Below are 25,228 nucleotides of genomic sequence, written 5' to 3' on the forward strand. Positions count from 1 at the left end.
CTCGGTTGTTTGGCAAATTGTGCCTCATCATTCTCAGTGCCAATATGGTCTCTACCCATTGAACCATGCAGTCAGTTAGCTCTTCCCAGTGCCAAGGGGTATGTGCCAAGATTCACCGGGGGGGGCACGTGTAGCCCCCCACAAATGTGGCCTTCAAGGATTTAGAGCAGCCTTCTCCAGCCTGAGAAATGTTGGACTACAACTGCTGGCTGATGGGAGTCCAAAACCTCTCTGGGGCACCTGGTTGGGAAAGATTGCTTTAGAGGAAGAACTGGATGAAAATGGAATGTCTGACTGCTCTGTTTCAGCTAGCTTGTGATAGTAAGACATCCCATTTTAAGAGATCAGGGGGTTATCAAACTTACAACACGTTCTGCGTGCAAGCAACAGGTGGGCTGCTCTCCCAAGAAAGTATTAAGCTCAGCAGGGGGACAGATGCAGATGTATAGTTCTGTGGATACTAGCAGTAGCATCATACTTTGACACTGCTATGCACAAGCCTTCACTATGAACAGGCTGCAAACTAGGTGACAGTACATGGACATAATTATTTGCTTTTATCTATTTTATTACCATATACATTAACTGCTGTAAAAAGAACTGGGGGAGAGAAATATTGATCCTTGCCAGCAAGAATCCCTCATATAAATGGCCTTGTCCTACAAGAGTCCCCAGACTATTGCTTTGTTCAGGCCATCTCTGTGCTAACATCACTGTCTTCATCGTGACTCTGAAACTGCTGCTCTCCGACAAGTGCACAGCTCTGCATCGACTTCTGGATGGCTTGTCTGTCTGCTGTGTAAAAAAAAAGAAAAGTTAAACTCAAAATACATTGTGATATACAAGGCAGTCTAGGGTGGTGCTTTTCTACCTTTGCGTTAGCCCTCTTCTACTGTTGCAAAGGATTCTGGGCAGCCTACCAGCTGTAAAGGCTAGAAACTTTTAAAAAACAGAGATTGCCTGGAAGCAATCTGCACTGCTACCCTCTCCAAGGTGCAGAACTGGTTATGGCCTCACCCTACATGGGTCACTTTTGAGAAAAATGGCTAGTCTCCCTGTGCTAATCAGCCACCAGGTATCATATGATTCAAAAGGAGAATTAAGGGCACACTGTGTATGCTGCCGATTCTTCATTTGCAGGCTTTTCTTGAATTCGAAGCAGCAGGCTACAAAAGTCCCTGCCAAAAGCAAGACTTGCACTTGAGCTCCCAAATGCAGCCAGTCCTGGAAGGGTTGCAATTGGTGCTGAATGCCCCACCTGCCTGAGAAATAATCTGGAGTGCACTGTAAGGCTTCCATGCTACCCACCACAACCAGATCAATGGAAACTCAGACCCCACAACCTGTTCAGAGGGAGAGGCAGTGCCCCACCTGAACCCACTAGGAGAGAAGCAGCCTCCACATTCCACTCTGCCTCAAGCTCAACAATTAATTGTTTTAATGTTTCTTCTCACAGAGGCTCTAGTGGCTAGAGCTCTAGGCTCTAGTCTAGCCTGTCCCCATTTTAACGCTCCAAGCCAAGCAGTTTATTACCTTCATTGGAGCAATTGCGTAGCAGCAGGAGCAGCTGGTCCTTGTTGTACTGGATTAGGAATTTCTGACACCTCCGTATTGTAGCTGATGGAGGAAAAAGAGAGCATATGCATCAGCAACGCCAGAAGCAAAGGCAACTGTGCTTACATGCTACAGCAGTGGTGTCCAAACTGTATACCTGAAGGAGTGTCTCCACCCCCATTGTTCAGCCCAGATACTGAGATCCAGCGCCGAGGGCCTTCTGGCGGTTCCCTCATTGCGAGAAGTGAGGTTACAGGGAACCAGACAGGGGGCCTTCTCGGTAGTGATGCCCGCTCTGTGGAACGCCCTCCCTTCAGATGTGAAGGAAATAAGCAGCTATCTTATCTTTAAAAGACATCTGAAGGCAGCCCTGTTTAGGGAAGTTTTTAATATTTAATGCTGTATTGTTTTTAACACTGGATTGGAAGCTGCCCAGAGTGGCTGAGGAAACTCAGCCAGATGGGCGGGAAACAAACAAACAAACAAACAAATATAATAATAATAATAATAATAATAATAATAATAATAATAATAATAATAATAATATTTTTTCAAAGAGGGCCAGATTTGATGAAGTGAAGGGCCAACCAAAGTTGTTGAGGTATTTTTTAGGATTGAAGTTGTTGAGGTTTTTTTTAAGGATTTTACCCCAGGAAATAAACTGCCACAGGGGCCAGATTAAACTGACCAGCGGGCTGGATTAGGCCCCTGAAACGGACTTTGGACATGCCTGTCCTACAGCAATCCTCTTGAAATCCTCTAGTGCAGTGGATTTCAACTAGTGTGCCATGGCACTCTGGGATGCCTTGAAGGATAGTCAGGGGTGCCTCTTTCTTTCCCTCCCTCTTCTGATGCCCTCTCATGTCTCTGCCTCCCAAAGGCTTACATGGCTGTTAGTTGCAGCAGCCCTGGCTACAAGCTTCCCAAATGGTGCCTCTGCGGTGGCCAGGGGGTTCTGGTTGGCAAGAGCTGGGGTAGCCTCAGAATAAGCAAGCAAGCAAGCACTCCAGGGAGCCCAGCCAGCTAATCCACTAGCCCTTGCTGTTGGGAATGGACAGACAAGTGGGAGGCCAGGCAGGCAGGTGTTGCACTGGCCTTTTTTGTGCTTGCTGTGTGCAAGGCCTGCCTGGGAGCTGAGTGCCCGGTGCTGAAGTGCCCATACAGGCCCAAGAGCTGCCGCTGCTGTCTCTCAAGGTAAGGTGCTGGCCTCACATTCACCTTTGGCCAGTCTCCGTTGGGCCACTAAGGCTGGGGGCATTCTCTTCCCAGGCCCTTGTGGGGCAGTGGGCAGCAGCGTTTGGAGTTCAGAGTCCAGGGGCGGCAACAGTGGCTACCCGGAGGACGGAACACCACAAGGGTGAAAAAGGGTGAGAGGCTGCCAGCTCTGCAGGCAAGGGGTGACATAGCTAGGCTCCTGAGCCCCACAGGGGTGCCGCAGAAATAATGCAATTGGTCAAGGGAACAGTGGACTCCAAAAGGTTGAAAACCTCTACTCTAGCAGGAAACTTCAGCCCAGAAGAGGAGTGAACTAATGGGTAAGAACATAAGAAGAACCCTGATGAATCAGGCCAATGGCCCATCTAGTCCAGCATCCAGATCTCAAAGCAGCCACACAGATGCCTGTAGGAAACCAGCAAACAGTATTCAGAAGCACCGTTGCCTACGACTTTGGAGACGGAGCATAGCCCTCTCCCCCATGACTTTGTCCAATCCCCTTTTTAAAAAGTCATTTAGGTTGGTGGCCATCACAAACAAGAATTCTTTCAAAGCGTTAATTCTATCACTCTGTTTTGGAACACATTTTAAAAAGAAAAGCTTGGCTAGCTTTTCAGATACCTGTTAAGTGAATAACTTTCTAAGGAAATGCCTGAAATAACTGATATTATAGTTTGAAGTCTTGTTTATTCTGTTATATTTTACTCCAAGAAGACCAATTTATTCTAAACAGAACCCAATAAGGCAGACATGTATGTACAAAATATTTTTTTGTACTGTGATCCCATTTAGATCCCAATATGAAATTTTGCAAGTAGCTCTTAGAAATATTAAATAATCAATACATTTTGGGGGAAAATTTTAATTGTATTTTTTAAATCACTTTTTAAAATTTAACTTAAAAATTTAAAGTAAGCCCATCATGTGACATATATTAAAGCCCATAAAGTCCTGTAGAGATTGGTATTTTTAGTTTTGAAGTATCTCAATTCTGGGATGAGCTTTTATGGTTTTTGTGTAAGGCCAAAATTGTCAATTTTTTGAAATCTGAAACCCACATAACTCAATAAATGGGATGAGTTAAAAAAAATAAAATATTAAATTTAAGCTCAGTTTTGATCATTCAACAAGTGTAGAAAATATTAAGAAAATTTGAGGAACAAAGTAAAAAAATTGAATCACCTGCTTTGGAATGACCCCAAAATATTTTTTGCTATTTAGTTATTATAAGCTGCTTTGAACAAACATCTGCTGGCATCATTACATTTGTGATATTGTTGGTGCCCAGTATATTGAATATTAGATAAGACTGAATGGCCCTGACATTGTTCACTTTCAGCAAATAATTACCACAGAAATAAAAAATCTAGGCGTCCCCATTTAAGAGACTTCAGCACACAAGTGGAGACCCCTGAGCAAATTAAACTGCTGAAAAACAAGAATCCTAAAGAACTGAACTCACCTCCAACATATAGCGTGTTAAAAGAACAGGGATAACACTGATTCTTGTTCTCCAAGTGACTGATGAAGGGAAGAGATGAACCAAGTAGCCGATAAAAGTCCTTCCGGCAACACAACAGAACAACTCCTGTGTAAGCATTGAGGTACTTTACTGGAACAACACAGAGAAGAGACCCTTCAAAGTTTAGCACAGGCTTTCAACAGGACAGGAGCAAAATGTAATTGTAACCCCACCCCAAAAAGAAAGCCATGTTTCCTTAGCTGCTTTTAGCAGCAAGCTGGAAAATATGATGGCAAAGATATTGAAGCAGCCTATCTGTGCAGTGACTAATCATACTTACCGTATTTTTCCCTCTATAACACGCAGATTTTTTCTCCTAAAAAGGAAGGGGAAATGTCTGTGCGTGTTATAGAGCGAATGTGTGGTCCCTGGAGCCGAAAAATCAGGCAAAAATCAAATCGCGGCGCTTCACGGAGAAGGGAAAACTGAAAAGCGGAAGCGGCTGCTTTCCTGCATTCTGCCTCAGGGTCTTACTGCCCACCCTCCTCTGTTTCGTTGCTGTGTTTGCTGAAACGGAACAAAGAGCAGGGAAAGCCCCTCCCCTCCAGGCAAGCTCCGGTGCTGCTGGGGGAGAGGGAGAGAGAGGGGGGAAGGGAGAGAGAGGGGGGAGGGGGAGGGAGAGAGAGAGGGGGAGGGAGGGAGAGAGAGAGAGAGAGCGATGGCTGGCTGGCTTGGGTGGGGGAAAACTTTTGCCTTTCTTTTCTCCAACCCGTTAAATCCCTCTCCTGCATTCTTAGCCAGCTGCTTCTCTGCTCACCCCTCTAATGTCCCTTCTTTGTTTTTCCTTCGCTCCCCACTTAAAATGTGGTTACAAAGCATAGATCCACATGGATCCTCAGGATCTTTGCATTGGGTCACCCCAAATTCACCATCAGATCACATAGCATGTCCATGGCTACAGCCTGCCCCCCCAAAATCACGCACCCACTGTTGCCTGGAGCTGCAATGGTGCAAAAACGTGGTTTAAAAGCATGGATCCACATGGATCCTCAGGATCTTTGCATTGGGTCACCCCAAATTCACCATCAGATCACATAGCATGTCCATGGCTACAGCCTGCCCCCCCAAAATCACGCACCCACTGTTGCCTGGGGCTGCAATGGTTCAAAAACGTGGTTAAAAAGCATGGATCCACATGGATCCTCAGGATCTTTGCATTGGGTCACCCCAAATTCACCATCAAATCACATAGCATGTCCATGGCTACAGCCTGCACCAAAAAAATCACGCACCCACTGTTGCCTGGGGCTGCAATGGTGCAAAAACGTGGTTACAAAGCATGGATCCACAGGGATTCTCAGGATTTTGGCATTGGGCACCCCAAATTCACCATCAGATCACATGTCTGTGGCCACAGCATGAAGCCCAAAAATGATACATCCACTGTTTCATTCAGAATGTTTTTTCCCTTGTTTTCCTCCTCTAAAAACAATGTGCGTGTTATGGTCAGGTGCGTGTTATAGAGCGAAAAATACGGTAAATCCCAGTCTCAGACATGAAACTCAATGACTTGTTTAAAGCCACCCAATATCTATAAGCAGCCCAACAACCCAGCTTGTGAGAATAAAATAAACCTCAAACACCTAACTTTTGGCACCTGCAAAGAATGAAGTCATAGGAAAAACTGCTTTTTGATTGTCTCAGAGGAATTTTTTTTTTTAATGTTCACCAAACTTAAATCTCAAGAGCAAGTGTGATGTTGAAGTGCAACTGATATTTTCAACTTGTGTAGTAGCCTGTTCAGCTTCAGAGTAGTTTCTGCTCAGGGATAGTCTGCCTCTACCTCATCCATGCCTACCTGACAAATTACAACAGTTATCAGGCCCTCCCTATACAGATTTTCTACAAAGAGCCCCCTGATTTTTTGCAATTCATATCTTAAGACTGCTATACAAAATCATGGAGCCAAGTTAGCACTTAAGACACCAACACACCTCTGATACCAGGTATGCATAAACTGAGTCCCAAAACACTAAATATATCCTGAATCTGCAGCCTTCTTGGGACTCCAGAAACAGGAGAATTGCCAGGTATTTGGGGGACCATAATATGCGGCTGGTGTGCTAGCAGGTCTGAAATTACTAGAATGGTCAATAGTTCTCATGTTAGAATAAAAATTTGTGTATCTTCCAAAGCACAGGACAGACAGAGAGCTAAAGGGAGATTGTAGAGGAACCCAAACTGCACAGATTTCCTTAAAGAGGGGAGGTTGGCCCATGGGGCTGCAAAGAAAGCTCCAGAAGCCAGACCTGAAAAAGCGATGGAGCAGCAGGCTAATCCAAAGTCTCCGTGAATTCGTGCAACAGCATTTTTCACTGCGTTGTGCACCGTGCGCTCCTCGATAAGCTGCAAACAATGTGGGTCCTCGGAGATGATCTCGCAAACGAAGTATCTGCAGAGACGGAGAGAAATGGGCATTGTGGCAGAGCAAAAGGTGATGAGGTGCTTGAGCTACAAAGGGCCCATGAAGCATTCACTCTGTCAGGCTGCTTCCCCAGCTATCACCTGCAGCAGCCATTCCAGTCAGGCTTACAGGAGAGGAAGAGATGGGGATTAAGGGCATCTCAATTACAGTGGTACCTCAGGTTAAGTACTTAATTCATTCCGGAGGTCCGTTCTTAACCTGAAACTGTTCTTAACCTGAAGCACCATTTTAGCTAATGGGGCCTCCTGCTGCTACCGCGCTGCCGGAGCACGATTTCTGTTCTCAGCCTGAAGCAAAGTTCTTAACCCGAGGTACTATTTCTGGGTAAGCGGAGTCTGTAACCTGAAGCGCATGTAACCCGAGGTACCACTGTAGTTCTGCTAAAACACCAGCAACCTTGGGAGATCCTTCTCCTCAAAATCAATTCATTCCAGCTGGTCATTGATGGAATTCTGGAACCACGAAAATGTGGCTGAGCTTGTGTTCCCTTTTCCTCCTCCCCATCCCTTTTCCCCTCCGTGCCTGTAATGTTTTTTACAGGACCGCCTCTCCTGGTATGTCCTGGAGGTCCTGGGCCACAGAGAGGTTAGGCTGGCCTCAACCAGAGCCAGGGCTTTTTCGGCTGTGGCTCCGATCTGCTGGAACGCTCTGTAACAAGAGACTAGGGCCCTGCGGGGCTTGACATCTTTCCGCAGGGCCTGCAAGACAGAGCTGTTCCACCAGGCCTTTGGCCAAGGCACAGCCTGGCCCCCTCCTTTGGCAATTCTTCACAGAACTCTAGCCCAATGGTTGCCATTAATCTTATCTGAACTGACTTAATAAAGAAATAATTTTAGAATGTTGTATCATTTTACTGTTGTTAGCCGCTCTGAGCCCGGCCTCGGCTGGGGAGGGCGGGAAATAAATTATTATTATTATTATTAGGACGGACATTTGTAAACCATTTTGGGATATTTTTTTAAAAGCAGGCTTCAAATAACTAATAAAGCAGGCAAGGCAAGGAGCAGCTAACCACAGAAGTGAATCGACCATTAGCCACCTCAGAAAAGCGATAAGAGGTTTTTTTAAAAGGAAAGAAAAGAGCCTCACCTGTTCTTAAACCTCACCATCTTTACAGCGAAAACACAGCTATTATTGGACTTCCGGCGACAGTGAGGTCATAGAGTGGCAAAAGGCCCGAACTTCCGGCACCAGTTGAGAGCCCCCATTGGCTATGTATGGGCTTCCTAGGTGGCTTCGCTCTAGCCCTTGTAATCTCTATGGCGGAAGCCCTTAACACCACAGAGATAGGAAAAGGAAGAGTGACAATATCGTTAGGCGAATCCGGGAGCTTCTTCGTTGGTTTCTCTCAGCAGTTAAACTCTGTATCAACCGCCCGATACAAGGGGAGCTTCTGTTCATATCAGCCAATAATAGTTCAGAAGAGGCGGGCTTAATAGGGAAGGAAAAAAAATCACATTCCCATTGGTCACACCTCCCCCCCCCCGCACTATTAGAGTACTAACCGTTATTACCTTTCAAAGTTCCCTCCCTCGGAGTTCAGCCGTCAGCCGACCAATCAGCGCTCATGCACTCCCTCTTTCGCCCGCCTTTTTTCAAGTTTAAATGAGATTGGTTCCCTCCGAGAGGGAAGGAGCCACGGAGGAGTTTGTTAACTTTTTCGCCGCTTGGTGGCGTGCGAGCGCTTTGCTCGGCTTTTTCCCGCCTAAAGTGCAGAGCGCTGAGGTGGGCAAAACCGTTTCTTGTTTCTCACCTCATGAAATACAGTACTCGTGTACGGGTCACATAAAATAAACAGAATTTTACCTTTTAAAAAATAAGGGTGGAGGGGGAGAAGACAGGCCACGAGTATAGTGTTTCACAAAAAAATTAATATATATTTCAATTCAGCAGAATTCTATATACCATTTTTAAAAAAACAACAAAAACAACAACAACCACCTCACCGGTTAACAAAAAGAATAAAAAAATAGTTTAAAAACAACTATGTCAAGCCTTCGACGAATAATTAAAATAAATAATAAGCTAATACTGGGACTAAAATAACTATTGTAAAAAAGAAAAAATTAAAATTGACAGTAAGCTAAAAACCATATGAAAACATGACGTCTCTGGATAGGTTTTGTGTCAACAGAAATGTCTTTAGCAGGCACGGAAAAGAGTACAGTGAAGGTCCGTGCCTGATGTCAGTAGGGAGCTCCAAAGTATGGAAGCTGCTAAACTGAAATACTGATTTATTACAAATGCAGACGGTATTAATTACGTGGCGCCTGTAACAGCACCAGTTCCTCAGACCAAAGCAGTCATATAAGGGGGTAAGCAGTGCTTTTTTCTGGGGGGATGCAGAGGTACGCATACCTCTAAACATTTTGTGAATCTTTGTACGTTTGTCCATTTACCACCCCCCAATTTGAACTATAAAATGGTGATTTTATTGAGTCAAAATGAGCGTACCCCTAAACATTTTTTAGAAAAAAAGCACTGGGGGTAAGGCAATCCGGCAGGTCAACGTCATGTGAAACATACACATATACATAGAGACATGTACGTGTAGATATTTGACATGGTGCTTTTCTATTGTTCAAAGAACTGCAGATAATGTCTTGTTCTTTTGAAGGGAGCTTTGTGTTAAGTTGTGGGTGAACATATCAGACAACACAGCGATTCTTCTAACAGCTTTTGCTTATTCACAGGCCAGAACAGAACTGAACTGAAGGGTTCAGCCAGCCTGCTTATATAGAGCTCCAGTACAACATAACTGTAACAACTTTCTGAAACTATCCAATCACTGAACGTCACTTTTAATCCCTTATTTGCATATGTGGACCTGAGTAAAAACTATCTACAGTATCCCCCTGCTGGCCCAGGGTGAGAACTTCAGTACATAACACTTTGATTGCAACAGTGACCACTGAAGCTGTGGACCAAGGAAGGAGGTAAGAGAGCCCACATATTGCTTCACTCACTTTTTGCCTCTGGCTCCACACACTACTGTCATGCTGGAAAGGTCTCCCCGGCTTTGGTGAGAAGGGAGGGAGTGGAAAATGGCGCTGGAATGTCAAGTTGCTGGGAATCACATGGGGAGAGTTCTGCAGCACCCATGTTCTGCTTATGGGCTTCCCTTTGAGGCAGCTATTCTGCCACTGAGAGGATGCTGGGCTAGATCAGTCTGCTTTGGCCTGAATCAGCCACTGGGCTCTTTTTATGTTCTTAATGCTTGGCTATTTTTTCCTCTACATCCATAAACTTACCATTTGAGGATCCCACCTCATGCACCTGACAAACTGGACTCTGGTAGATCAAAATGAGTCTTTTGACTCCTGCTTCGCCCCCCTGGAACGACTTTGTTTTGGGGGTGCCTTTTCAATATTTTCCAAATGCAGATTCTCAAGTCACTGTTCTTCATCTTTCATCCTGCTTCTCCAAGTCACTGGAAGTTAAAACTCAGCACAGGGTGGCAAAATTTATCTTGCATTATCTGTAACAGCAGGCACATTTGCAGTAAGGAACTCCTGTATCATCTGTAAATTCATATGCTGTAGCATTGGTGGTGATAACCTATCAAATATCAATTCTGATTCCCCCCTGCTCTCCAAATTGATCTCATGCAGCAGGGATTAATGTCTACTCTAGCATAGCTTTGCTGGCTGGAGCTGATGGGAATTGTAGTCTAAAACATTTCATGGACTGCAAATTGAGGAAGGCTAACCTATTACTTCAAATAATGCATCTCCCTCTAATCCGGTGCTTCCCATGGTGGGTGGTACCAACTTCTGGGAGGCTGTGGGATTATTTAGGGTGGCTCTAAGAGCCAAGGAGGCAGCAGTGGGATGCTGGAGGTGTAAATGGCTAACAGGCTTTGAAAACCCGATATCATTGAATCAAGTTCATAAGTTTTGTTGGATTGATTCAACTAAATAGTTTTAACTGACTTTTATATAAATGTGAAATTAATTGTTACAGCTTTGAATTGTGTTATTTTCTTCCTTAGTGGGTTGTGTAAAGTGTTAATATGAATGATGCTTTTTATAGGGTATGGGGCACTGGGGCTGAGTTTATGGAACCAAGAGAATGATGGCTTAAAAAGGATTGGGAACCACTGCTCTAATCCATTGGTTTTCAGATGGTGGGTGGACCTAACCTAAGATTAGCAATGCTTTTGCCATGAAAACATATATTGGAAAATGAATAATTGGTTCCCTGAATGCATGCTTGGGCTAAAGGGTGGCTCCTTGATCTCAAAAGGGTGAGGACTATTGCTCTTTTCAATGCAGGCCAGGTCACAAATCCAAAATAGAGTACTGCAGGCAAAAAAGGGTGGGTTGCTCTTTTCGGTGTTGCTCTATAGTATTCATTAACATAAGGTTTAAACTGGTTTGATGCTATTTAGTTGTTTCTTATTGTCAGGCAGACTGAGGAGGGCAAACATGTTATATAAATAAATAAAACCCTCTTGCTGTTCATTAAGTGCAATTGCATCTCCCTAGTTAACGACTCATTTTTCCTCCTTGTATTCCTCCACAGTCCTCTGAGGCTTTTCAGTTTGAAATGCTCTGCCTTATGTATATAAATGAAGGCCACCAACACAGCAGTAGGTGCAAGAATTCTTCCTTGTTGCAAACCACAGCCAGCCTGAATTTATTCAAATCATTAAAAAAATTAACATTTTATCCCCAGTAAAGCTGAGTATGTGTGTGGTGGCAGCAGGGGGTGGGGGATATTTCCACTCTGAGCCCCTGCTGGTTTGCCTGCTGGGTGCTCTGGTGGCCCCCCCATGATGTTGTGCAAGATGTTTTCGGCATCCTTGAGAAAATTGGACATTATAGGAATGGGATGAGAGTGGCATCCTGTAGCTTCAAATGTTCCCTTTCTGCTCCCATCTGCCTCATTTGCACTTCAAACCTTGGCCTGCCTGGGCTTGAAGCAGGAAGCGGCAGACAGCCACAAAATTATATCCCCCTGGTTTTCACCCCCACTCGACTCCTCTGCTGTTGCAGTCCAGCTGGGCTTGCATAAATGCTCTTGATGAGTTCACAAAGGACTCTATGGAACATTTATCCACCTCCCTGCCCACACTGCCTGCCTAGTGATGGGGTGGATGTGCCTGTGACAGACAACCCAAATTTCACCCCTGCTCCCCCTGCATGTTCACAAATATACCCCAATTCAATTCTGTTTACTTCTCTTTCCAGAAAATTGCTTCAAGCATCACAGAACAGGGAGATCAGATGAAGAGGTGGCAGGTTTCACTCTTCTCTGCTGCACGCTCCCTTAGCAGATTGATATTGCCAGCACAGTGCCCATGGGCACTAAAGTCCCCACCCATGCCTCTCTATGGTTCCCGCAAAAAGTCTCTGTATACATTCCCTGTAAAATGCACAAAGGACTATTTGCTACTCCTGTTCAGTGGCCACCAACCCTGATGGCTATGTACCACCTCCACTGTTGAAGGCAGTGTGCTTCAGAATACCAGAAAACCATAGGAGGGGGAGAACGTTGTTGCACTCAAGCCTGACTGCCTGAACTATTCATAGCCTTGCACCACTATGGTTAAATCAGCATGCATCATAGAATAATACCTGAAAGCCACCTTAAAAGCTAACTCTGTGCCAGCACTGGACGTTTTATTTTGGGGTGGGTGTTTTTTTTTTTGGTATTTGTATTTTTTTATTGTTATTGCTGCTGCTTCTCCTGTTATCTCACCTTTCCTGCAAGGAGCTCAAGGTGACACATGGCTCTCCCCATCCCCATTTCATTACAACATGACAGAAGTTTATAAAACCATGCATGGCCTAGAGAAAGTGGATAGAAATTGATGTAGGTACCACCTTTTGGTGTCCTTCTTCCTTTTCTTTCATTCAGATATGACAGCCATTTAGTGTTAAACCACACCCTTATGGCAACCATTTTGTGACTGACAGCCGTAGCACTTTTTCAGAATTTACTATGTGATCATCCACTGGTTGGTGACACCTAGAGTAGATCCTACATCCCTATTTAGATGTGAACAGAGCAAAAACATGTCCAAGAGACACATGGTTAGCCTGCCTGGGGTCACTAGCCTTACAAGAAGGAAATGCATGGCTGTGTACATACCATCCTTTTAAAGCACATTTGAATCACATTCTTTCCCTTGAAGAATTATGGGCATTGTAGCTTACCGCTCACAGAGTTACAATTCCCAGCAGCAACCCTTAACAAACTGCAGTGTCTAAAATTCTTGGAAGGAAAGTATGTGCTTTGAATGTGCTTTAAAGGCATAGTCTGTATACAGCCCTAGTTATCCATTCCCTCCCACACTGCAACCCGAAAACCCGATTCCACCCTCTCATAAAAAGGGTTTGTTTTGGGACTGTTGCCTTGTATGGTCTTTATAAGCTTCTCTGATTTTCCTGGCATTTATTATTTCTGATGCATACCCCTCTTTAAGTTGAGCAGCCTGTACATCTTTTCATTGCACTTTCAGTACAATGTTCCCTGCCTGAATCTGGAGAGCCATTCCTGCCAGCCAGTGTGGACAATACTGAGCTGGATGGACTACTGGTTTGATTCAGTAACTAGGCAGATTCCTGTGATCCTAACATCACAACATTTGGGGGTCTGGAAAAACTTCTCTGTGTGGTGACTTAGACAGAAATGTGGAAACGTAAAAAGCTGCCTTATGCTGAATTGTGACTTTTGGTCCATTTAGCCTCTGTATTGTCTACCCTGATAGGCAGCCACTTTCCAGAGTGTCAGCCTGCCCTTGATCCTAGAGGCAACCTTCCTACTCCCTAACCATAGGTCACCTGGGCTGCTTACACAAAGCCCTAGTGGGAAGTCCTTGGAAAGGGCTCCAGGAACACCCCCTAGTGACACCTTCTGTCCTCTAACTGTATGGGCTCAGGTTGCTGCCACCCAGGCCCCCTAATTCCCCTTCCCCATTGAACAAAGGCGCAGCTGGGTCTCCAGCAAAGCGGGCCGCGTGAGTGCGGTCTCCCCTGTAATCTGATAGGACGTGTGCACAGTGCGTGGCGGTGAGCTGGGCTCTGTGCGCAGCAAAAGGAATCTATTTTCAGCCCAAGAGCCTGATTAGGAGAGACACAGAAGCCAAAGCAATGGAATCTTCAGTGAGAGAGAGAGAGAGAGAAATCCTTCTTCCTTCATTTTCCCCAAGATACTACTGTAGCTACTATTATATGATTTATAGCGAGACAATTATTGCCCATGACAGTAAGAGTTGGATAGATGCCAATATGATGTAGAAAAAGGAAGCTTGTGGCATTAGATAACAAGTAATTAAGGTTGTTGTTTATCAGACTTCTTCAACTAACAAGCACTTACCTCAAAGAATCCTCAGAATTGTTCAGGGTGAAGGGAATTGCAGTTCTGGGAGGGGGTAAACTACAGTTCCTGGGGGATGTATTTTACATTTATTATGCATATGCAGTCTTAATCCACTTTTCTCCCATCCCCTAATAGTGTGACTACTGTTTATTTAGACACCCCATCATGAGTGGGCTAATGATGTGACTAACATCCATTCTGCTTTGGCCCTGGGAGGTTCGTGAGCCAGGTGTGATGGAAACAGGCGATGCTGAAATTGGTTCCTTCTCTGTGTGCATGTTCAAAATGCAGCTCCATCAGCCAGCTGTTTGCTGCAGCAGCCATTCTTCAGAGCGGGCGAGGGATTTGGACCCACTCCCGTTTCTGCTGGACTACAACTCCCAGAATCCTTGACCATGCTTCAAAAAGTCTGGTTTTGGGGAAGATGGCAGTGCAGGCTTTTTGTGTAAGAGCCATAATCAGTGTTAACTGAGCAACCTGCATTTCTAGGTAACTTCTACAAAGAGAAGACAAAAGGGTATAGAAAAGAGCCTCTGTACCATAAGTGTACCTGGGCAATTCCTGCTTGAGACACAAAGGGCGTCCTTTTGTGACCTGGCACAGAGTTGCAGGTGCCACATAACTCTTCTTCTGAACTTGTAAGTAAAAAATATTTTATTGTGGCAGCACCCAGCCTTTGAGACTCCCTGTGTCTTGACATCAGGCAGGCACCTTCTCTGTTTTCTTTTCAGCACCTATTTAAAATATATTTGCATAGGCACCCCTGTCCAAAACATATTTGCAAAGACACCCCTATCCAGATATGGAGAATGCTGAAATGTGTGTTAATCTATTTTTGCTTACTGTTGATTTCAATAATCTCTTGAATATTTATCAATACCCATTTTAAAATGTTGTCTACTGAGAATTTTAATGTGTTGGTTTTTTTGTAAACCACTTTGAGGGTTTTTTCTCCCTATCAAGTGGTGTATATATATTGCCATGAATTTTCTAAAATATACAATTCTTAGCTCCCGTGGAGAACTCCCATCCACCTTAATTCCCTAAAACCTGGAAAGGAGTGGGGAGGTGGTCACCTGAGAAGGGATCTTGATTACTTTCCTGTGAAGTGTTCAGTCATCATCACCACTCAGTGAGGCAGAGGCAGAATGCCAAACATCTCAGGCCTCCCAAAGTACTTAACACCACTTAACTCCTGGGATAAGAGCAGAAATGGGGAGGGGGAGGGAAAGAGGAACTGGCACGTAGCTCCCACCTAGCAGGTGGTGAAGCAGGAAAGCAGATCTGCTGCCAACAAGTAGGCTAGTTAGGAACACATCTCACAAGATGGAAGAAAAAGGGATTGAGGCAATATATGCCAGGGTGACAGATTCCCAATTCACACACAGGATGGATCTGTGATAGTTCCTACACTATCCAAGCAAGTGGCAATCTTGAAATGAAACTTAAGTCCTCAAAATACAGGAAGTTGTACTGAGTCAGACCCTTGGTCTATCTAGCTCAGTATTGTCCACGTGGACTGGCAGCAGCTTTCCAGCATTTCAGGCAGGGAATATTCCCTGGCCCTACTTGGAGATGCTGCTGGAGATTAAACCTGGGACCTTCTGTATGCAAAGCAGCTACTTTTCTACTAAGCTATTACTCTTCCTCAGACTGTTAAAGATGCAGCTGTTTTCATCACATTTCCCTCCTAAACAAATATGTTTAATACTTTTTCCCTGAAAGCCTTCATCCTCTTGTGGTGGTGAGTTCCATCAGTTAATTAAGCATTCTATGAAGAAACTTTTCTCAGCCCTGCATGACACATTGCACCTGCCCAAATTCCTTCTTCTACACAACTGTTCAGGTGCCCTCTTACCATCCGTCACAATCAGTCGCCTTGCCTTGCACAGGATTTGCTTTAACTGGAGTGGAAGGGAGCGGCTGAGGCTGCATCACAAATAATGCACAGATTATTGTCATTTCTACCAGACTCCCAGTAAATGGCAGCAGTCTGTTGCATTAAATATATGAATCTCCCTTCCTACAAGTCTCAAGGGAATTTACACTCATACAATAAAAATAATTAAAAACGGGTTTAAAACAATAGAAAAAGACAACTAAGGATTTTAAAAGCTAATAAAAACCAAAGCAAAGACCCCAAAAGAACAAATAAAGCATAAAACTGGAAAAGCTTATTGGAACAAAAATGTCTTCAATTCTTTCTGGAAAAACAGGTGAAAAAAGTACTAAGGAAGGGGTAAAAAATGTCTGGAGAGACCATCCTGAGTCAGTTGCACTTCAGTTGGCCTTCATAGAACAGAAGGGAAGCCTAGCTGCTGAATCGGGCCAGAGGGGACCCATCTAGTCCAGCAATTCCCTCGGCCCAATTTATTTTCAAGCCCTCCAAGTTGGTGGACATTGCTTCATCTTATGGGAGTGAAGCCCACAGTTTTAGCTATGTGCCGTGTAATAGAATCATAGAGCTTTCTTTTGTTCATCTGGAATCTTCCAACATTCAGATTCATTGAATGACCCCATTAGGTTCTAGGGAGAGAAAAAGCTCTCTGTAGAAATTCATAAGGGAAGCAAGACCATCTCAGAACAGTTCTCCTTCAGCCAGATTAAGACCGAGTCTTATCCATGGAGCAGAGTGTTGTAACTACTCTCCTGGGACCCTTTGAAAGCCTTTATTTCTGTCTGCAACCATCTATATTCTGCCCTGCGGGGATTTTCTCAGTGCTCCTGTTAGCACTGCTAGATGTGACCTTTTCATGCAGCATATATCACAAATCATAACATCCACACTTTGTTCCATGTTTTCACAAAGCCTGTGGCCCTTTTAGCAAATGCCAACAGTACTGCAGTTATTTGGTTGAGGACGCTGGTGGGAGAATGAGATTGGGACAAAATCTGCTAGGTGCATAAGGCATGCCCTGGGAGGAAGGCAGTGCAAACATTCCCAGAGGGTCTACAAGAATACAAACGGAGGAGCATCCTTCTGGCAACACCTGCACATGATACCATCACCTGGTCAGCCAAAGTATGGTCAAATTGGCTGTTGTTGTTGCTGGCGTTTACATAAGTCTTTGTGATTATGGGAAGGCAACCAATATCCTTTCTGCATGGCTGTTCCACCAAAAGCATATTTTTTCATCCTAAAATAACCTCGACTGAACACACAAAACAATCTGGCTAAAATTAAAACAGCCATTTGAAGCCTCCGTCTGCTGTTGCCTGAAGCTTTTTTGTCATCCTCCCCACCACCCCCTTTCCTCATTCTCCAAGGTCACTGAAACAGAAATGAACATCCGCATTTGGGCACATTGTCCTGGAGGCTAATGGACTAAGAAGGATTCCATGTGAGCCCCTGCGGCCCTGTCACCCCACACACTTGCTTTGTCTCAGACCCATGGCCTCAAACAAACCCCATCTCTGACCCTTGTCGCTAAAGATAAAAGCCTTTTTCTAGAGTTCTTATTCAACCTCTAGCCTTACAAGCCAGGTGCTAATTAGATAATTAAAAAATCTGCATTTTTCAAAGCCATTTTGTACACGCACGCACGCACGCACGAACATCCCAGCCCTCTGGATTCCCCTTCTGAAAGAGCATCTGTTCCTTCTGCTCAGTGGACCGGTCGGTGGGTGGGGGCACACACACGATAAGCCCGTCATCCCATCTGCTTAAAAAGGTCCACAGATGTAACTGAACTCTCCAATGCTTTCGGTCACATGGGTAGCATTCAGAGCCTGAGGTCACAGGACGTAATTCCACTTGGGTCCTGTTCTGTGTTCTTAGCATGGTTGATGTTTAGTTGAGTCACTTGCATGCAGCAGCTGGCCTGGCCTAGCTGGGACTCAGTCATGCTTTGTGCAAAAAAAGAGGAACGTATTTGCACAAAAAATGGCATATGTGCAGGTGGAAATTTAGAAACAATTGCTATAATTTAAAAGTGAAAACTAAAAAGTTCCATGGACTTCACAAATCTGAAAATGCCTTTGAGATAGAAAGGTGCCATAGACTGAGTCAGACCATTGGTCCACCTAGCTCAGTACTGCCTACACTGACTGGCAGAGACTCTTCAGAGTTTCAGAGAGGAGCCATTCCCAGCCCTACCTGGAGGTGCCCTTGGGGATTGAACCTGGGACCTTCTGCACACAAGACGGATGCTCTACTAATGAGCTACGGCCCTTTCCTATCCTTCTCAAAGCCATTGGTCCATAAATCTATTATTCACACAGCTCAGAGGGATATGGCAGGAAGACAGGCAGCCTGGCATGACCTTATCTAATCCATTCCTCCCAACATGGGCTTCCAGCAGGGCAGAAGTAACCTTTGGAGAGATGAAGCACAGTAGCCGCGGATTGGCTCCATACTGGGCTGAGGCTCTGATTGGTAGCCAGAGGGCCCTCAGCTTGTGCTGGTGTCAGCTTAGTGCCCAAAAGATGCCAATCACTGACAAGCCAGGGTGCACAAATCTAAAATGTGTGTTTGAGCAACCTCGACAAAGACCTAGCCATCTGTCTCTTCGAGCCTCAATCAAATCCCAGCCATTACATACCACCAACAAACTAGAGGGGTTTTTTTTGGGGGGGGGGGGGGTTAGACTGCAAAGGGGATGCAGCTAACAAGTATTGGTTGAAAGGGGGGGGAACCCACCCACCCACCCACCCACCCACCTTTTCATTCTGCCTCTGAGTCGATTTGGCAGTTCAGGATTTGCACATTAGAACCCATTGGGAATCTGGTTCAGAGGGAGGAAATGTATTGAAGGAGCATCCTCTAAAATTAGGCCAAAGAAGACATTGAGCCTCAGAGGCACCCAATCCACTTTGGGGGGGTGGGAGGTTTGCTTTAAAAAATATGTTTAATATTCTCAGCTCTTTCAAGACATGTTTGCACTTGAGTCAAAGGAGCTGGAAAGAGCTGTCACTTTTTCTAAGTCAGCTCTTCATCCAGGAAAAAGCAATGGCATCGGACATAGAAATATATATTTTATTTTTAAAAACCCCAAATCTATCTTGTAGCCTTCGGTTGATGGACTCCACCAGCAGCCCTAGAGGGATGGGAGCTTGCAATGGCATCAAGGATGATTTGTGCTTGCTACCGGCAGGTCACACGCTAAGGCTGCTGGGCCCCTTGAGGAGCTGGATGTAGTTCATCACTCTAGTACTTAAATCAGGCACTGGACTGGAGGTGCCGACCTGCTGCCCCTTGGATGGCACCCTCTAGAATAGCTGGCTCTGCATCCAAGCAGTTGATGTTATATCGCATGAACTCCTGATACCCAACCAATGGGGATGCCCTAGAAGCGAGCACTGTGTTCCTTCTTGGAATGAACCCGGCTATTTTAATGGGAGATGATTTGGGCCCTGCGTTCTCCAACATCTTCTAGGTTGCCTGAAGCACAAGTTCTGTCTTCTGCTTCCGACACTATCTGTACTGTCTGGGTTTACCTTCCATCCGTCTCAAAACAACCCCCTTTCCTGCTGTATTTTCCCCTCTGCCCATCATGTGGTGATAACTAGAGATGTCATTCTGGCATTAGAGAAGCCAAAGAATCATTTTCTTTGTTCACCTTAAATCAGTTGTATGTCCCAGCACTCCCAAACCCAGTGCCTTTCAGAGGTTTTAGACCAGAACTAAGGATGGGGAGAACACCTTGGCTCAATTCACATTTAGATGTGACTCTATCAAATTTACACTTAAATCCACATTTCTCCGAATTTTGAGAGGCAGTTCTCCAACCAAATTCCTACACCTGCAATTCCTGCGGTGATCCCTGCATTGCAGGGGACTCGACTAGATGGCCCTTTGGATTCTTCCAGCTCTACAATTCCTTGATTCTGTGATTCAATTAATGTATACAAAAATGTGTATATCAGAGAGGAAGTGTGCAAGAGAGAGAGCATATAGGTTGTAGACTTATAAGAAAGGGCATGTAAGTTGCTTTAAATTGTTTTTAATATTGTGTTTTAATGTTGCAGCCTGCCTTGGGACCTTCGGGTGAATGGTGGGTGATAAGAATAAAAATAAAAAATGTATTGGTGAAAATAGCATACACAAAAATGTGTGTATTAGGAGAAACTTGCACTAAAATGCTGTTGAATCATTGTGAAGACTTTTTAAAAATAATAATTGCAAACTGATATAGAAATGTTGAAAACTAAACTTGAAAATGAGAAATTGGAGTGAAACTGACAATTTCGCCTACCCCTAACTATAATTCCCATCAGCCCAAGCCAACATAGACTGCTCCCATAGCACACTGTATCATTTCTGGGATGCTATTGCCCTCCTGCCTCTGATGTGGGGCAGGGTATGGCCTCCATCTAGATGGGTTTCAGAGAAGAGCAAAGGAAGTCACACCAGAGTCCTTGCAGCATCCTGGTGCTCTCTCCATTCCCCCCACTTGGTAAAGTTGGCCATTTTACAAGTAAATAAGGTAAAGGTAAAGATAAAAGTGAGTATCAAGCAGAGGCAGGGAATCTCTCTTATGAGCAGCCTTGCAGGGGTCACATGCCAGAGATAGGTGTGACCAGAAGCAAAAGTGGGAGGGGCAAGGGATGTGATTATTACCTTCTGTACAGATAGGTAAAAGTAAAGGACCCCTGACAGTTAAGTCCAGTAGCAGACGACTCTGGGTTGCGGTGCTCATCTCACTTTACAGGCCAAGGGAGCTGGCGCTTGTCCACAGACAGTTTTTCCAGGTCATGTGGCCAGCATAACTAAGCTGCTTCTGGCGCAATGGAAAACTGAAACCAGAGCAGCGCATGGAAACACTGTTTACCTTCCCGCTGGAGCGGTCCCACCAGAGCAGTACCTATTTATCTACGTGCACTTTTTGGCGTGCTTTTGAACTGCTAGGTTGGCAGGAGCTGGGACAGAGCAACGGGAGTTCACCCAGTCACGGGGATTCGAACCGCTGCCCTTCTGATTGGCAAGCCCAAGAGGCTCAGTGCTTTAGACCACAGCGCCACCCTTATCCCTGGCCACCCGCGTCCCTGATATGTTCCCAATAAAGTCAGTTTTCTATACCTCCCACCCTCATCTCTCCATCTTCCATCCAGACAAGCAGGAGGCATATCAGAGTTCAAGGATGCACTCCAATGACAAAAGCACTCGAGAATGCCAGAGCAGGGCCAGTGAAAAGTGTGGCTTGGGGAGATGTCAAGGGTCAGATAGAAAGGCTTGGAGGGGCACATTAGGTCCATGGGGCTAAGGTTCCCCACCCCAGGCCCAGATGTAAATGTTGGAATAAGCATTGCTCTGGATATCTAGTAACAACTTGCACTCTTTCCCCTGGCTGATGATGTTATAACACCATTACTTCCCAAATCCAGTCTGATGTGCTCTTTCCTATGACTCATAAGCTTCTCTTCTTAATAGCAATCAACCTCTTCACGCTTTTTCATCCAGCGGGTGGGGGGGGGGGAGAGGATTATCAAACTTTCTAAGTAGCTGAAGTAATTTTGCCTTGAGCCTTTGGTCTCCAGAAAAGCACTTGTGCCTAATTACCCCAAAATGGGACACCTTGTCTGTCATGTCTTCTAGTCAGCTCAAGGATGTAAGGCTGCCCTGTCAGAAGCTTCTGCGCCTCTCAGGACACACTAATCCTTCTCCTCTTCCTGGCGCATTAAGGTTCCTGCATAAGCAACGGCAAGAGTGCCTTTCAGCCTTGCTTTTGCATAATTCCCACAATGCAAAGCAGATTTGTTTCCCAAAACCATTAATAAGCAATAAGGAAGGGACATTATATAAGCTGTGCACTTGCTTTCCCCCCCTTGCTTTTTTTTTATTAAAAAAAAGGAACCTCAATTCAAGTCCCTGCACAGCTAAGATGAAAGAAAATGCTGTCCAGGGAGGGACAGAGAAGAAGCAGATGAAGGATTAAGCTAAATGCCACCATGGCTGAATTTGCATGCGATGCTTGGATAATACAACAAAGGGCACATCAAAATTCCCAGCAGGGAGGCCGGTAGGAAGGAGCCTGCATGGTGGTGGTGCAGAGACAGACTTGTGCCAATTTGGCTATAGAGCAGGGCTAGCCACCAGGATGACCTCCAGATGTTGATGGACAGCAGCTATGTACACTTTACCAACTTAAACCACAGCTAGGCTGTTCCTTTGCTGCTCGTTTGCTGGGGAAATGCATCAAAACACAGTATTCCATAAGAAATGTCAAGATGGATCTATATTGTTGCTAATGTGGTGCCTATACCATTTCCCAAAACAATGGTGGGAGTTCACTAGATGCAGCGTAAATGTGAGTCTGTATACAGCCTAATGCTCCCACCAGCATGGTCATGCTGGAGGAGAAATAACACTGGTCTGGTGGAAGCTATACATCTGTCCAACACATCTGGAGGGCACCAGGTTGGCAAAAGCTCAGTTAGAGAGTGATGTGCCGCCACCAATTCCTGTTGCCACATTCCCCTGCATTGCCTTTTGGTGTGGTGGCCAATGTAATAATGTAGCACCACATTGTTGTGATACAGTGTGCCTCTGACCAGAGCAGCTGTCTTTTAAACCCCGCCACCACCAACAAAAATATTACAGTTGCTGGTATAGTGACTGAAAGGATTGCAGCATCATGTATGTACTGCCATTTCATACCATTGCCAGCTGAAACCCTTTTTGGACAGACAAAGGTAATCAGAGTTGCCTGTGATATGGCAACCCTCCCAGGCTAGATTGCTATAATGGCTGTCCTTGATGACTGCCCAGAAACTGTCACAATTGCTGAACTGGGACAGGTCTTTGGGACCACCATGCCACTTACAGAGCTCCGTTGGTGACTCCTGGTCAGTTTCTAAGCACATTTTGAACTATCGGTGCTTACTTTTGAAGACCTTTCCAGTTTGTTTGTTTCTTTGTTTGTTTGTTTGTTTGTTTGTTTGTGTACCACTTACACGCCCAAATGCCATCTAAGTTAGACCACTGTAGCTCAGTATTCTCAAACAATGCCTGGCAGCAGGGTTTCAGGACACTCCCAGCCCAACCTGGGTTTCAGTAGGAAAGGCCTAATTGCTTCCCATTTCAATCTCACCAGCACTCGATGGTAGCTCCTTGTTTAGTTCAGAGTTTTTGAAAGGTTGCAGAAATATTTTGCATTTAAATTGTACATACCTTCTCCATGCCCCTAACAAAAAAGATGCACTTTAAAAAAATATTAAATGCACAATTTGCAGTGCTTTTCAGCATATCCATCTTTAAAGTAAATGTTTGCATGCATCTCTTATGTAATCTGTTTTTGTGCACCAGAATGTTTCCAGGATTTCAGGCAAGGTGCATTCCCAGCCTTACCTGAAGATACCACTGGGGATTGAATCTGGGACCTTCTGCATGCAGAGCAGATGCTCAGCCACTGAGCTATGGTCCTTCCCTTAAAAACAAAGTAAGATTCTAGCACTCAAGCTTCTGAATAAAGGGATGATTTAAATAGGAAGCTGTCTTACACACAGAGCAGAAGTGGCTTTCCAGGATTTCAGGCCTGGAATCTCCCAGGCATTCCTGAAGGTGCTGGGGATTGAACATGGGACCTTCTGCATGTAAAGCAGAAGCTCCACCACCAAGCTATGGCCCTTTCCCCATAGATGTTGGAGAGATAGGGAGATCCCTTCCTGTGGGTCAGCAACTGGGTGCAAAGGAGCAAGACCTGCTAGTGTTCTGAATGAATGACAGCCGTGGAAAGTAGCATTAATGGGCCGCTGGCTTGTTCCTAAATGGAAGATATGGGGGAAGGGAGTCACCTGTCAAGACTAATTTCCCTCCTAGTTTGCAGCAGCCCAGTGGGATGAGCATTTCCTTGCTATTTTGCTCTCCCTCACATGTCTGAGCATGAGGAGGCCTCTGGGGAGGAGGAGGAGCAGGCAGCAGCAGCATAGAGGCTCTGGGGGCCATCAGGAATAGGAGGGCAATTTAGCAAAATGATTAAATTACTGCAAACATTTATTAATAGTACCACCACTGCCACCCCCAGCTTCAGTTTCTCTCGGCTGCTCTTTGTCAGGGAAGGGGCAGCTCACACATAAGAGCATAATAGGAGCTTGTTGAATCAGGCCAATGATCCATCTGGTTCGGTATCCTGTTCCCACAGTGGCCAACCAGATGCCTGCAGGAAACCCGCAAACGGGACCTGAGCACAAGAACTCCCTCCCTTCCTGTGGTTTCCAGCAACTGGTTTTCAGGAGATTCACTGCATCTGACTAGGCATGCTAGCAGAATGCTATTCACTCTGGAAACTGGAAGTTCCGTTTAAAATGGGGTGGGATTGCCATGCAAAGTAAGAGATCCAATCACAGGGAGCACAAACTCTGATCAAATCCTGCCAGCTCCAAAGCCTGGGGGAGTTGTGTATAGGTCTCAATTCCTTGGTTGAAAAATAGGGGGGTCAGTCTCAAAACCCCAAATTCAGACAGATTCCAGGTCCTTTGCAACCTCCTATAGATGGTAAGTGGACCTCATTCCAGAGCTCACTTTGGAACTGAGTATTTTCTACACTAACTCCAAGGCAGGGAGCATTCCCAGTTCTATCTGAAGATGCTACCAGGGATTGAACCTGGGACCTTATATGTGCAAAGTGGATGCTCTTCTCCTGAGCTGCAGCCCTTCCAGTAATTTGGGTTCCCTCCGGCCCCTTTAGTTGTTTACACACTTTAGCACTGGGGCATTGCTTTGCCACAATAGCTGAAAATGGAATTGCAACAGAAATTCAAAAGACACAGTAGTTTAATGTCATGCCATAATGCAGCAACAGCAGCAGCAGCAGCAATGCCTTTCCCTGTGGCCACATCCTCTCATAGCGTTTACTTATAGATAAAACCTGTTTAGCAAAGGTCCAGGGCAACTTTAATTAAAAGCTTGTTGTTTGCAGGTTCGGTCTGCTTTATTTCTCCCTATTTCTCCCTGCTAGGGGATTAGTGATTATTTGCCCCCCTGGAACAGCCTCTCTCTCAGAATTGTCCCCAATGTCAGTTTGTGTTCCTGTATGTGAGGAGGTTTTAATGAAATAGTCACTTTTCATATTGAAATTGTGCTATTAAAAAGGAAAGGAAAGAAATGGGAGGAAATAAATAATTAAAGCCTGCTTACACATAGGAAGAGAAACTGAAGCTAAGGCAATTCAGAGAGAGGTAGTTCCAGCAGGCAATTCATAAGCTGTTTACTTGCAATCACACTGATGTTCTCAATAAGAAGCAAGTAG

The 25,228-nt window shown here is 45.0% G+C and overlaps 2 protein-coding genes across 2 annotated transcripts in view; one reads left to right on the plus strand and one right to left on the minus strand.

Annotated features, from left to right (window-relative positions):
- Nucleotides 1–547: 547 nt before the first annotated feature.
- Nucleotides 548–7,962, minus strand: POP5 (POP5 homolog, ribonuclease P/MRP subunit). Its single transcript, XM_083717788.1, has 5 exons — nt 7,806–7,962; nt 6,541–6,683; nt 4,232–4,381; nt 1,534–1,617; nt 548–795 (listed from the first exon to the last, which is right to left on the minus strand). Exons 1-5 carry the CDS (start codon nt 7,823–7,825, stop codon nt 689–691), a joined length of 504 nt encoding a protein of 167 aa, XP_083573914.1. The 5' UTR covers nt 7,826–7,962; the 3' UTR covers nt 548–688.
- Nucleotides 7,963–8,294: 332 nt separating this feature from the next.
- Nucleotides 8,295–25,228, plus strand: part of CABP1 (calcium binding protein 1) — a 73,080-nt gene continuing 56,146 nt past the window's right edge. The window contains exons 1-2 of the mRNA XM_083717506.1: nt 8,295–8,441; nt 9,334–9,652. The gene's annotated coding sequence lies outside the window, so the exon portion shown is untranslated. The remainder of the gene's footprint in view (nt 8,442–9,333; nt 9,653–25,228) is intronic.

This window comes from Podarcis gaigeae, assembly GCF_964106915.1.
Source record: "Podarcis gaigeae genome assembly, chromosome: 16".
Taxonomy (NCBI): domain Eukaryota; kingdom Metazoa; phylum Chordata; class Lepidosauria; order Squamata; family Lacertidae; genus Podarcis; species Podarcis gaigeae.

Excerpts from the sequence above, each read along its gene's own strand:
- POP5 (XM_083717788.1), bottom strand. The coding sequence starts at position 7,825 with ATGGTGAGGTTTAAGAACAG. Across the intron at positions 6,684-7,805 it reads ATGGTGAGGTTTAAGAACAG|ATACTTCGTTTGCGAGATCA; the intron begins GTGAGGCTCTTT and ends CCGTCTCTGCAG. Across the intron at positions 796-1,533 it reads ACGCAATTGCTCCAATGAAG|CAGACAGACAAGCCATCCAG; the intron begins GTAATAAACTGC and ends TTTTTTACACAG.